General features: G+C 46.0%; 1 protein-coding gene across 1 annotated transcript; it reads right to left on the bottom strand.

Moving 5' to 3' along the window:
* Positions 1 to 725: 725 nt before the first annotated feature.
* LOC149459452 (M-phase-specific PLK1-interacting protein-like) lies at positions 726 to 12,178 on the bottom strand. Its single transcript, XM_089681095.1, has 2 exons — positions 11,702 to 12,178; positions 726 to 1,917 (listed from the first exon to the last, which is right to left on the bottom strand). The coding sequence occupies exons 1-2, from the start codon at positions 12,095 to 12,097 to the stop codon at positions 1,717 to 1,719; spliced, it is 597 nt and encodes a 198-aa protein (XP_089537221.1). The 5' UTR covers positions 12,098 to 12,178; the 3' UTR covers positions 726 to 1,716.
* Positions 12,179 to 13,074: the final 896 nt, after the last annotated feature.

A 13,074-nucleotide genomic window follows, 5' to 3' on the forward strand; every position in this document is an offset into this window, starting at 1 on the left:
GAATATTGCTACACTGAAACAGTTTTGTGAAGAGGAGTGGTCCAAAATGACTCCAGATCGTTGTGCAGGTCTGATCTGCAACTACAGGAAACGTTTGGTTGAGGTTATTGCTGCCAAAGGAGGGTCAACCAGTTATTAAGTCCAAAGGTTCACATACTTTTTCCTCCCTGCACTGTGAATGTTTACATGTTATGTGCAATGAAACCATGGCAACATCTAATGTTTGTGTAGTATTATGTTCAGCAGACTGTGTTCTTCTATTGTTGTGACTTAGATGACGTTCAGAGCACATTTTATGCCCAATTCATGCAAAACTCCACGGAATCCCAAGGGGTTCACATACTTTTTCTTGCAACTCTACAAATATGAACCCCACTGCTGGCAATCTCACAAAAGGGTTCATTTGCTTGGATGCATCCAACTTTGTAACTTTTGAATGACAGACCCAAGGGGACCAGGATGCTTTCAGAAAATGAAATTCAAAGCCTATCTTGACTGATTCACATGAGAGCCCAGGAACTCTTTTCCCAAAGGGGGGGTCAGTAATGGGAGGCCACAGATTCTCTTGTAACAGGTGTACTTTAAGTCCACAATAATCTTTACTGAAGGAGACACAAGCCTGTTATTTTTTACTACATAGGAAAGGACTAACAATGCATTTCATTTTTGAGCCCTGACCTTTTGGTCCACAATAATGAAGTTTCAAGCAGCTAAAACTGCTTCAGTTTCCACACTACCAAACAAAAAAAACTTTAATGGAGAGAGATGATCACTGTAAAAAACATAATAACAAAGATAAAAGAAGGAAACCAAAGCCATAATATTACATTTAGCAGAGGTCATGGCTAATCTCAGCTTCATTATGTTCCTGATACACAGTCACATGACGTTTACACACTTTCTCCATGTTCCCTAAAAAAGGTGAAACTTTCAGCGCCTACGGAAATAAAATGATTATAAATGAAAACACTTCAGGAGCGCTTCCTTTTATAAATTAAAAATCTCTCAAGACAAATGATACAAACAATACAAGTTAGCCATATGCTAAGTACACTAAGCAAGCTAGTTTCAAACATAAAAACACTAAAAAGTGTACACAATAAAGGTGTTTTAAACTCTGTAATTTGGCTTCTACAAAATAAAATAAAATACAATGTATATGTCCAAACGAACGTGCTTTCATGAAGCAACTTTATGTTGAATAAAACTGGAAGCACATTACCAGAAAGAAAAAAAAAAAAATGAAAAGAAGGGCATGGACATGACACAATGCCATGACAGTAATCTTAGAATATAAAACTAAAAGTTCTTCTGAAAATGACATACAAATACTGTACTTTAAGCATAAACAGATTACAAACCCATCGTATTTCCTAAAAATAAATCCAATTTAGTGGAACAAATAGTAAAAATTAGGCTTTAGGATAAGCCTAAGGGATGCAGATTAGTGAGAAGTCTTGGAAACAAACTTGTAATTCAGTCACAGAACGCTGGTGATTGGAGAACAACTTGTTCTTCATTGCTGGTGGACTTCCTGACTCTTTCCAACTACAGCTCTAGACTTCCAAACACTGTATGGCGGTAATATCAGGTGCAATAAAAAAATAAATCTGATAAAAGAATTTTTTTCTCAAAATTAAAAAAAAAAAAGTGTTGACTTGTGTCCTTTACCATCCCTCGTTTTTAGTCTACACTCAGAGTTTGGAATTTTAGGGGTTAGCTAAAATACCTCCCTTTTTTGCCAGTGCTGGTTGTCTGCTCACTGTTGATCTTTTGGTCTATGTCTGATAAGGACAATGGCTTTAGGTTAGCCCAAGGGTCCTCAAGCATTGATGGTCTGTAATAGTTTTCCACATCAGACACTCTTTTCTCTCTGCCATGCGCCGTACCGTAAGGTGTAGATGTCCTGGGAGAACCCTTTGAAAGAAAATCATCAGGTAAACAAATATTCAATATATATGTCCTCCATTTTCAGAAAAAAATTATAGTCATGTAGCATTGAAAACATCCCCCTCCCCCCAACCTTAGAAACACAACTGCTGAATAAAATAATCACATGATTGGGAAACCTCCTGGTTTTCTGCGCATTTTTGCTGTAAAAAGTATTTGCACTCAATGAATCAGATGATGATCTTTATTAACATAACAGCACATGAAGCACTTCTACAGAATATTAAGACATTTAGAAAATGATAACTCATCTGTAATGATCCCATAACAGGAGCAGATACTAGTTCAGCCGGAATATTCATTCCTTAGTTGTAAATACCATATAGACAGGAAACAGGAAGTAGAACATCCTTTGTATCTATACACAGCGGGCTTTCATTATTCATATCCATTAGAAGCAGGGTGGATAAAAATCAATGATTTAAAAAAAAAAAAAAAAAAAAAAAGATTTTTTTTTATTTAAATCGGATTTTTTTTTATTTAAATCGGATTTTTTTTTATTTAAATCGGATTTTTGTAAATAAAATGCTTTTTGAGGAAAATATATTACCATCCAAAGGTTATTCCATCATGAAATAAAGATTAGTTTTGTAATTATGTAGAATAAGGCTGTATATGTTCAATTGTTTTGGTAAATAAATCCCCTGAATCCATTCACAATGTCGCTCTCCAGAGGTTTCTGTGAGATTATTGGGCAGTTTCTCTGCCTACAAGATATTATCACAGATGATTGGTTTACTTTTGCAGTTCCCAAAACTGAATGTGACTCAGCGGAGATCACAGGACTCTTCTTCACAGCAAAAATGTTATAACATGAACAGAGCTAAGAAAAAGACCTTCATCCTGACTTCTACACACCTATGAATACAGAATCAGCCCCTTCAGTGCCAAGGTGCAAGAAGTTCAGTGAATAGAATAGAAACAATATTTTTCTGATTGTTTGGAGTGGAATAGATCTGCACAAGAAGAAAGTGAAACTAAGTGCGAGGAGGGAGGGGCCGACAGTGCCAGGAGGGAGGGGGCCGACAGCGCCAGGAGGGAGGGGGCCGACAGCGCCAGGAGGGAGGGGGCCGACAGCGCCAGGAGGGAGGGGGCCGACAGCGCCAGGAGGGAAGGGGCCGACAGCGCCAGGAGGGAAGGGGCCGACAGCGCCAGGAGGGAGGGGCTGACAGTCTTAAGTTTCTTAAAATATATATATTTTGTTTAGCCAAATTAGTTACCAAACATGGATGTTTAAGCAAATCACAGATGCTGGAATCTTATTGTTTCAGATGAATAAATCTATTTACATTGTTATTATTAAGGTAATGATTATTTTTCTCCTTCCTAAGTAACAGAAAAGTTGTCCAAATATGAATGATTAACCTATTAAACTGGGGAGAAAAAAACTATGAAAAGTTGTTGTTCTAAAAATCTTCATCTACTTGTATATTAAAGTTATACCAGCAAGAATTAGTCTTTATGTAGAAAACGAGGATTTACATCCAGCCTGACTGACTAGTGATTTACATCAAGTCCACCCTGATTAGAAGATTGATCCACTGTCTATCAAACAGTAAACATGTTTTGTTTTGTTTCTGCACGTCCATCTCCTGTGTGCATATCAAAAGCAAAAGCAGCAAAACTGTGTAAAAATACGTTGATTAACTACCTGCCGACCGCAGATAGCTGAATGACGGCTGCACTGCAGCCGGCCAGTTCTGGGTGGACGTCATATGACGTCCTCCCAGAACGCGCTCTCCTGCGCACCCCAGGGGGCGCGCACCCGGCGATCTCCGTGATTGCTGTGTCCTACGGACACAGCGATCACGTGATGTGGTAAAAGGCCAATCACAGTGGCCTTTTACCACCTGATCAGCGGTGTCCAATGACACGCTGATCAGAGGGAAATGCAAGTGCCGTTTCTCGGCTGCACTTTCCTCACACTGTCAGATCGTGAGGAAAGTACTGCCGAGAACCGGCAGTTGTCAGAGCGTGGATCGGCACCGATCATCAGGGCAATGATGATCAGTGCCCTGATGATCGGTGCCCAGCAGTGCCACCCACAAGCTCCGCCCACCTGTGCCCAGCAGTGCGCCCACTAGCTCCGCCCACCTGTGCCCAGCAGATCACCCACCTGTGCCCAGCAGTGCACCCACCTGTGCCCAGCAGTGCACCCACCTGTGCCCAGAAGTGCCACCTACATGTGCCCAGCAGTGCACCCACCTGTGCCACTCTGCAGTGCCACCTACCTGTGCCCAGCAGTGCCACCCACCTGTGCCCAGCAGTGCCACCCACCTGTGCCCAGCAGTGCCACCCACCTGTGCCCAGCAGTGCCACCCACCTGTGCCCAGCAGTGCCACCCACCAGTGCCACCCACCTGTGCAGCCAGTCAGTGCCCAGGGGTTGTGCCAGTCAGTGCCCAGCAGTGATGCCAGTCAGTACCATCTATCAGTACCCATCATCAGTGCCGCCTATCAGTGCTGCATATTAGTGCCGCCTATCCGTGACACCTCATTAGTACTGCCTATCAGTGCCCATCAGTGCTGCCTCATCAACGCACATCAGTGAAGGAGAAAAAATGCCTGTTTGAAAAATTTTATAATAGAAACAAACTATTTTTTTTTTCAAATTTTTTGCACTTTGGCGATTAAATACCACCAAAAGAAAGCTCTATTTGTGAGAAAAAAATGATCAAAATTTAATATGGCTACAATGTTGCATGACCTTGCAATTGTCAATCAAAGTGCGGCAGCGCTGAAAGCTGAAAATTGGCCTGGTAAGGAAGGGGGTATAAGTGCCTGGTAGGCGAGGGGTTAAATTATGTTTTAAACCACTCAAGATTTCTACTAGTAAAAAAAATTCTAATATGATTTTTACTAATTTACTCAGCTATTGTAATGGAAAAAAAAAGATCTGGCGACTAGTCTTTCATTTGTTTCCGCCCATACATACTATCTAGAGTTCAGTTCCATTTAAAAAAAAAAATACAATAACCTGAAGTGGATGTGCAAAGATTCAACTTAACACCCAACCCAAGTACATTCCTAACGTTAACGCAACCGAACCGGATATCGTATGTACTCTCCAGCGCCTCAGGATATGCACAGCCAAAAGGGAAGCCAAGGGTACCAGGACAGCGACAACCAAAGGAAATGCTTCAGGGGTGCAGCCCTCCTCAGACGGGGAGATCAGCCACCGGATAGAGAGTGGCTGTCTTGCGGTTTGCATTCCAGCAGCCATTTCCCCACAGGTTGGTCATCAGCTCTGAGGAAAGGGATTCGTCCCCGAAACGCGTCAGCCATTTGGCCGCACTGACAGTGAGAACACCTTGCCCGCCGTTGTGGCCATTGTCATTTTTCTATGCTTTTTAGATCCACGCTTCGTCTGTGAGTATGTTTTTATTATTTCCTTCCTACAATAAACCTTGGATAATGCACTAGGTGTGTGCGCCGCCTGTTTTCTCTCTAACTCTAATGCAGGTCATAGACGGGTCGTTTATCGGCCGAATTTTCGGCCGCACGAAAAAAATTTGGACAATATTCACGCCATTCGAGGGGCCGTTTTTCACGGATCTTCTAATTTATTTTTATCGGTCATGCTGGAAAATCCACAAAAGAGGGCCGGTTTCCTAGGACATTGGTGGCAGCATCGGCAACGGGGCCAACCGATTTTTCGTCCCGTCTATGGCCTGCCTAAGGTCTTGGGCACAGTAGGAAAATTTTAAAGCATAAATTTCACCACGCTGCCCCTCCACCCCATCTGCCTCCCAATCCTCTCCTAAACAACCCTTGCCATCTTAAAAGAGAGCTGGATTTTCAGCCAATGATGGGCTTTCATGCAGAAGTGACCCCAACATCACTACAGACGTTCGATCACTTCTACAGAGCGCGGCAGGGAAACAGGTCATTCTGGTTGGATTGCCTCAGTGATCTGAGCAAACGTTCGGTCCCCCTCCTACCCCCAAAGCCTTCTGGGACACATCACAGGTCCCAAAAGATTGTCGGACCATTCACAAAGCACAGGGAGGCCTGTGCAGTGGGAAACCAGCTGTGAAGTCACAAGGCTTCACTGCCAGATTCCCTTCATTTCCAGGCAGGCAAAAGTGTGATCTCTTTACTTGCCCATGTCCCCCTTCAGTGTCCCTTTCTCTGCCCCTCCCCCTATCATTAATCACTGTATATGTCCCCATATGACATCCTGCCGACTTTTTCGTTTCTTTGTTACTCTGAACCCCTTGCAATGTTCCCCCCTTATTAATCCCCTGGCATTGGTGCCACTGCAGTCCCACACAGTGAGGAAACACTACTGATCACTCCTGTGTTCTTCATCACTGACGTTTACTATGATGCTTGAGTTTGTGAATGAATAGGAGCCTCTATACAGATTCCCATTCATTCATGTACAATGCTGCTCAGGCTGCAGGGAAAAGGATTGTCTTCTGTTCCTTTCTCTGTCTCAAAAAAAAAAAGAAGCCCCAACACCCCTCAAAAATACAAAATATTAAAAATAAAATTGTAAAAAAAAATTAAAAAACATAGTAAGGCCTTGTTCATACTACAGCGTATGCCCCCGCTAGGCCGTGTTACCGGTACAGGCATGCACAGATGCGTTCCGTGCAGGCAGTCCTATTCATGTCATTTGGGATGTAGCACCTGCGCAAACACAGCTGTTGCTGCCAATATGACATCCATGTGGGTCTGGGTGCATATCTGATGGGGGTTGTACATCCACACCCACACGGATGTCAGATGTGGAGCAGTGCCTGTGTAGTCCTTGCATCCCAATTGCCATGAATAGGACTGCTTGCATTGGAATGCATGGAACACCTGTCCATGCGGGTAAACGTGGCCCTCCACAGGCATACACTTTAGTACGCCCAATGTGAACGAGGCCTTATGCAGGCCATAGACGGGGAGAAAAACGGCAGATTTTTATTTTAAAAAACGAAAAATCGGCCGTTCAAGCGGCCGACGTTACCATCAATGGTAAAAAAAAAAAAATCGGCCGATTTTCATCCCGTCTACAGCCGGCAAAAAGTGTCCCTGCAGAGAGCTCCGCTATTTCTTTGACAGTTCTTTGACATTTACAGCGGTTGCAACAATGTATCTATTTGTATCCATTTAGGATACAGATGTTTTTATTCGGAAACAAATAGATACATTGTTGCAACCGCTGTAAATGTCAAAGAACTGTCAAAGAAATAGCGGAGCTCTCTGCAGGGACACTTTTTGCCGGACTGGAATTCCTCTAATTTTTCATCCTTCTCCTGCTTCATCATCATTCTCTTCTTCTTCATCATCATCCTCTTCTACTACTACTTCTTCCTCTTCATCATCATCCTCTTCTACTACTTCTTCCTCTTCATCATCATCATCCTCTTCTTCTACTTCTTCCTCTTCATCATCATCCTCTTCTTCTTCTTCCTCTTCATCATCATCATCCTCTTCTTCTTCATCATCCTCTTCATCATCATCCTCTTCTTCTTCTTCCTTCTCCTCATCATCCTCTTCTTCTACTACTTCTTCTTCCTCATCATCTTCTTCTACTTCTTCCTCTTCATCATCATCATCCTCTTCTTCTTCTACTTCTTCCTCTTCATCATCATCATCCTCTTCTTCTTCTACTTCTTCCTCTTCATCATCATCATCCTCTTCTTCTTCTACTTCTTCATCATCCTCTTCATCATCCTCTTCTTCTTCTTCCTCTTCTTCTTCCTCTTCTTCTTATTTTTGTCTTCCTCTTGCAGGTCACTGCTCATGCGCAGATTTTTTATCGGTAAAAAATCGGCCGATTTGCCCATTATTGCCGCGAAAATTGGCCGATCGGCAAAAATCGGCCGATTTTTTTTCCAACTTTACCAAAAAAAAAAAACGGCCAAAATACCGAAAAACGGCCAAACAAATAGCCCACTAACGGCCGATTTTCGACCCATCTATGGCCTGCATTAGAAGCAGGAATGTTGTCAATTCTGCCACGTATGTATCAACTAGTAATGATTTTAGTGAAAATAGCGATTTGATAAACATTTGCTCAAATATTGTGGGGTCTAAAAAAAATCTGTGGCACGTTATTTTTTTTCTATAGGTCATGTACTTTTACAAAAAATAATGGTTTGGGGTCTTCCACAAACTCTGAAAGCTGTAAGGGAAAAATAAAAAGCGATGGAAATAGAGATGCACCTATACATTGGCAGCCGAAACACATTAGCCGAAAATCGTTTTATCGGCATTTTGTCAATAGGGAAGAAGGTGGCGATACATACAATGTCGCGTCTCATAAACTTTCATGCAGTCACGTCCCCATTGACTAAAATGCAAAAATGCCCCCTAGTGACATCAATGCAAAATCGCATCCCCGCAGACTTCAATGCAAAGCGCCCCCGCTGACTTCAATGCAAAATCGCATCTCAGGAACTCTTGCAAAAATGCCCCCTAGTGACTTCAATGCAAAATCGCATCCCCGCAGACTTCAATGCAAAGCGCCCCCGCTGACTTCAATGCAAAATCGCATCTCAGGAACTCTTGCAAAAATGCCCCCTAGTGACTTCAATGCAAAATCGCCCCCTAGTGACATCAATGCAAAATCGCATCCCCCCAGGCTTCAATGCAAAGCGCCCCCGCTGACTTCAATGCAAAATCGCATCTCAGGAACTCTTGCAAAAATGCCCCCTAGTGACATCAATGCAAAATCGCATCCCCGCAGACTTCAATGCAAAATCGCATCTCATGGACTCTTGCAAAAATGCCCCTAGTGTCATCAATGCAAAATCGCCCCCCAGTGACATCAATGCAAAATCGCCCCCTAGTGACATCAATGCAAAATCGCCCCCTAGTGACATCAATGCAAAATCGCCCCCTAGTGACATCAATGCAAAATCGCCCCCTAGTGACATCAATGCAAAATCGCCCCCTAGTGTCATCAATGCAAAATCGCCCCCTAGTGACATCAATGCAAAATCGCCCCCTAGTGACATCAATGCAAAATCGCCCCCTAGTGACATCAATGCAAAATCGCCCCCTAGTGACTTCAATGCAAAATTTCGTCCCCGCTCACTTCAATGCAAAGTGCCCCCTAGTGACATCAATGCAAAATCTCATCTCATTGACTCTTGCAAAAGCGCCCCCTAGTGACTTCAATGCAAAATTACCAGCCACATTAATTACATTTTTTAAAAAAACATTTTTAAAAAAAAAAAACCCCTGTTTTGGTTTCGGTTTTCTGCTAACTGCATCCTCAATTTTTGGTTTCAGCACCAGAATTTTCATTTTAGTGCACCACTAAATGGAAAAATTGCAAAAATAGTCCAGCCACCTGAGTTTTAAAGTGTAGCGCAGGGCCTGGCAGCAAAAGGGTTAAGGCAAGGAATGCATCGAAATAGAGTTCTAGGCGAACCTTTTATTTTTCCATTTTGGATGGAGTGGGGGGTTGTTGGGCTGTGGGGGTTATACGTCACCTTTTATCACGATCTGTGCCCCATTGGTGAGATTTCCCTTCACTTCCTGTCCCATAGCAACACAAGACGTGAGAGGAAATCCCTGCAAATTACCGGAATTCCTTTGATACCCCCAGGTCACCAGAACTAGTGTCCCCAATGGAAGATTTCCTTGTATTTCTTGGCAACCCCAAATTTGGGATTTTCTTTTACTTTCACGGATAATGGTAAACAGGAGAAATAGAGTCTCCCTAACAGGGACAAAGACCTGACAGGGGTTCTAATCCCTCCCCACTCTAACCAAAACTAAAAAAAAAAAAAATGTTTGCCTTTAGTTTTACAAAAAAAAGTTTTGCTTTTAGTTATACTTTAATGCAAAAAAAAAAAAATATTCCGGCTTTAGAACCGCTTGTGCAGGAGCACCACTTTCTGAGAAGAAGGAAAACAATATTTTGGGAGTTACATGGAGAAAAGGAGAAGAGAAACCCGGAAGTCACGTTCATCGTCCACCTCACAGGTGGCCTGGAAAGTCGGGTACTTGTGCTTCCGCCGATGTTTTCAGAAACGGGCTTATAAAAAAAAATAAATAATAAAAAAAAGCAAAATGCGCTTTTGGTCCCATTATTTCCTGAGGGCGCCCAGCGTTCTGTCAGGTGGAAACCATGAAACGCATAAAGCTCTTGGCTGAGTGTCATAGAAAGTAATGGAGCTGCTTTGGCGCATTTGTTGTAGATTCAAGTGGAGAAAAATACGCTAAAAAGAAAAAAGCGTGACGTCACTCAGGTGTGGATAGGGGCCAGGGGCGGACTGACAACTCATGGGGCCCCCTACCGACTCCGGGACCTCAATAGGGGATCATGGGGCCCCCGGGCAATCGGAGATCATGGGACCCCCTACTGACTCCGGGCCCTCAATAGGGGATCATGGGGCCCCCTACTGACTCCGGGACCTCAATAGGGGATCATGGGGCCCCCTACTGACTCTGGGACCTCAATAGGGGATCATGGGGCCCCCTACTGACTCCGGGACCTCAATAGGGGATCATGGGGTCCCTGGGCAATAGGGGATCATGGGGCCCCTGTGTCCTTGCCCGAACTCAAAAAAGCCTATGAAAAAGGTAGCAGGGGCATCTCATGGGGCCCCCTACTGACCTGGGCCTTCAATAGGGGAACATTGGGGCCCCCGGGCAATAGGGGATCATGGGGCCCCCTACTGACTCCGGGACCTCAATAGGGGATCATGGGGCCCCCGGGCAATCGGAGATCATGGGACCCCCTACTGACTCCAGGACCTCAATAGGGGATCATGGGGCCCCCTACCGACTCCAGGACCTCAATAGGGGATCATGGGGCCCCCTACTGACTCCGGGCCCTCAATAGGGTATCATGGGGTCCCTGGGCAATAGGGGATCATGGGGCCCCTGTGTCCTTGCCCGAACTCAAAAAAGCCTATGAAAAAGGTAGCAGGGGCATCTCATGGGGCCCCCTACTGACCTGGGCCTTCAATAGGGTAACATTGGGGCCCCCGGGCAATAGGGGATCATGGGGCCCCCTACTGACTCCGGGCCCTCAATAGGGTATCATGGGGTCCCTGGGCAATAGGGGATCATGGGGCCCCTGTGTCCTTGCCCAAACTCAAAAAAGCCTATGAAAAAGGTAGCAGGGGCATCTCATGGGGTCCCCTACTGATCCGGGCCCTCAATATGGGGATCATGGGGCCCCCGGGCAATAGGGGATCGTGAGGCCCCCGGGCAATAGGGGATCATGGGGCCCCTGTGTCCTTGCCCAAACTCAAAAAAGCCTATGAAAAAGGTAGCAGGGGCATCTCATGGGGTCCCCTACTGATCCGGGCCCTCAATATGGGGATCATGGGGCCCCCAGGCAATAGGGGATCGTGGGGCCCCTGTATCCTTGCCCAAACTCAAAAAAGCCTATGAAAAAGGTAGCAGGGGCATCTCATGGGGTCCCCTACTGATCCGGGCCCTCAATATGGGGCCTCCGGGCAATAGGGGATCGTGGGGCCCCGGGGCAATAGGGGATCGTGGGGCCCCTGTGTCCTTGCCCAAACTCAAAAAAGCCTATGAAAAAGGTACCAGGAGCATCTCATGGGGTCCCCTACTGACCCCGGGCCCTCGGGCAGCGCCCGAGTTTCCAAATGGTCAGTCCGCCCTGATAGGGGCGGAGTTTTCAGTGGCGGGTCACGTGTCCTCCATGCTTACACACTAGCTGGGCCCTGAGAGGGTTAATAGCGCTGAGCTTACACTGTTGTGGGGTAAGAAATGAAGGAAGTGTCCGGTATTGGGGTGAGGGGACCCCACATGGCAGCCTTCCCGATTACCTGGTAGTTGGCGGGGTGTCTGGGAGAAGAGTATCCTCGGGCGTTGTGCTGCTGGTAGTGCTGGTTTCCTCCTCCCGGAGACTTGTTGTACGGTGACACGTTATACCGAGGGCTGCCTCTTCGGGGTGGAGTGTTACCCGGAGACTGAGCGCCGTACCAGCCGCCATGAGAAGGTGAAGACCGCGGAGACTGCCCTCCCCCGCTCCCGTACGGCCTTGCAGGTCTCTGCCCATAATTCGGTGTGTGAGGGCTCCCGTAGCCCCGGGGCGGCAGTGGCGGAGGAAGCATGGGGCTCCCGGAGCCTGGGAAGGGCCCTGGGCTACGGAAGGGCCCCGGGCTTCCATCAACACTGCCGCCTCCACAGGGGTTAGGAGAGCGATAATTCGGCCTGTACATCGCTGCAAATCGCCGTCCTCGCTGCGATATCGATTCGAAACTAGCGCTCGTCTCCTACAGACTCTACACCCACTACTAGCGGCCTACCTCTCCGACAGGAAGTTCCGCCTTACCCCTCCGACAGGAAGTTCCGCCTTACCCTTCCGACAGGAAGTTCCGCCTTACCTCTCCGACAGGAAGTTCCGCCTTACCCATCCGACAGGAAGTTCCGCCTTGTGCAATATTCCCACTTCCGGCCAGTGAAACTACTCCTCGCTCAAACGTTCCTATTGTCTAAGGCTCCTCTTACACTGGTGTTCTGTTTTTTTAAAAGTTCAATCAAGTTTATTCCAAGAAAAAAACAGATCAGTTTACATCCGGTTTCAGCAGTTTCCATCCGGTTTCAGCAGTTTCCATCCGGTTTCAGCAGTTTCCATCCCTTTCTTATCAGTTTACATCCGTTTTTTGATCCGTTTTTTTCCGTTTACATTCATTTTTCGTCTGTTGACTTCTGTTTTGTCCGTTCTGGGTTTTTTACGGAAGAAAAATAGGGGTTTCTTCCGTTCAAAAGACGGATGTTAACGGATATGGACATTAACCACATGCCGCCCAGCCACTGTAGAAATACGGTGGCAGGGCGGCTGGGAAAAACCACGTTTTAAAACGTGTTTGCAAAACAGGTAGGGGGCGTGCGCGAGGCACACCACCGTCCTTTCTGTCCCGCCGATCACAGCCGCGGATGTCAGTCGCCGGGTCACAGCCGGTCGTTACCGGTTGTGTCCCGCCGATTAGCGGCAATCACTGACAGAGAGCAGGGCTGCAGTAGCTGTGCTTTCTGTCAGTCCCCTGTCAGCTCCTGACACGCTGATCCCGAGAGAAGAGTTTATCTCTCCCGATCAGTGGTGTTCCCTGCAGTACACACCCCCGCCCCCTAGTAAAACACTCCCCTCACACAGTGAATAATAAAGTTAACCCCTTCCTCCCCAGTGCCATTAGTA

This window comes from Staurois parvus, unplaced genomic scaffold (genome assembly GCF_062004578.1).
Source record: "Staurois parvus isolate SC_StPar_1 unplaced genomic scaffold, SC_StPar_1.0 ptg000259l, whole genome shotgun sequence".
Lineage (NCBI taxonomy): Eukaryota > Metazoa > Chordata > Amphibia > Anura > Ranidae > Staurois > Staurois parvus.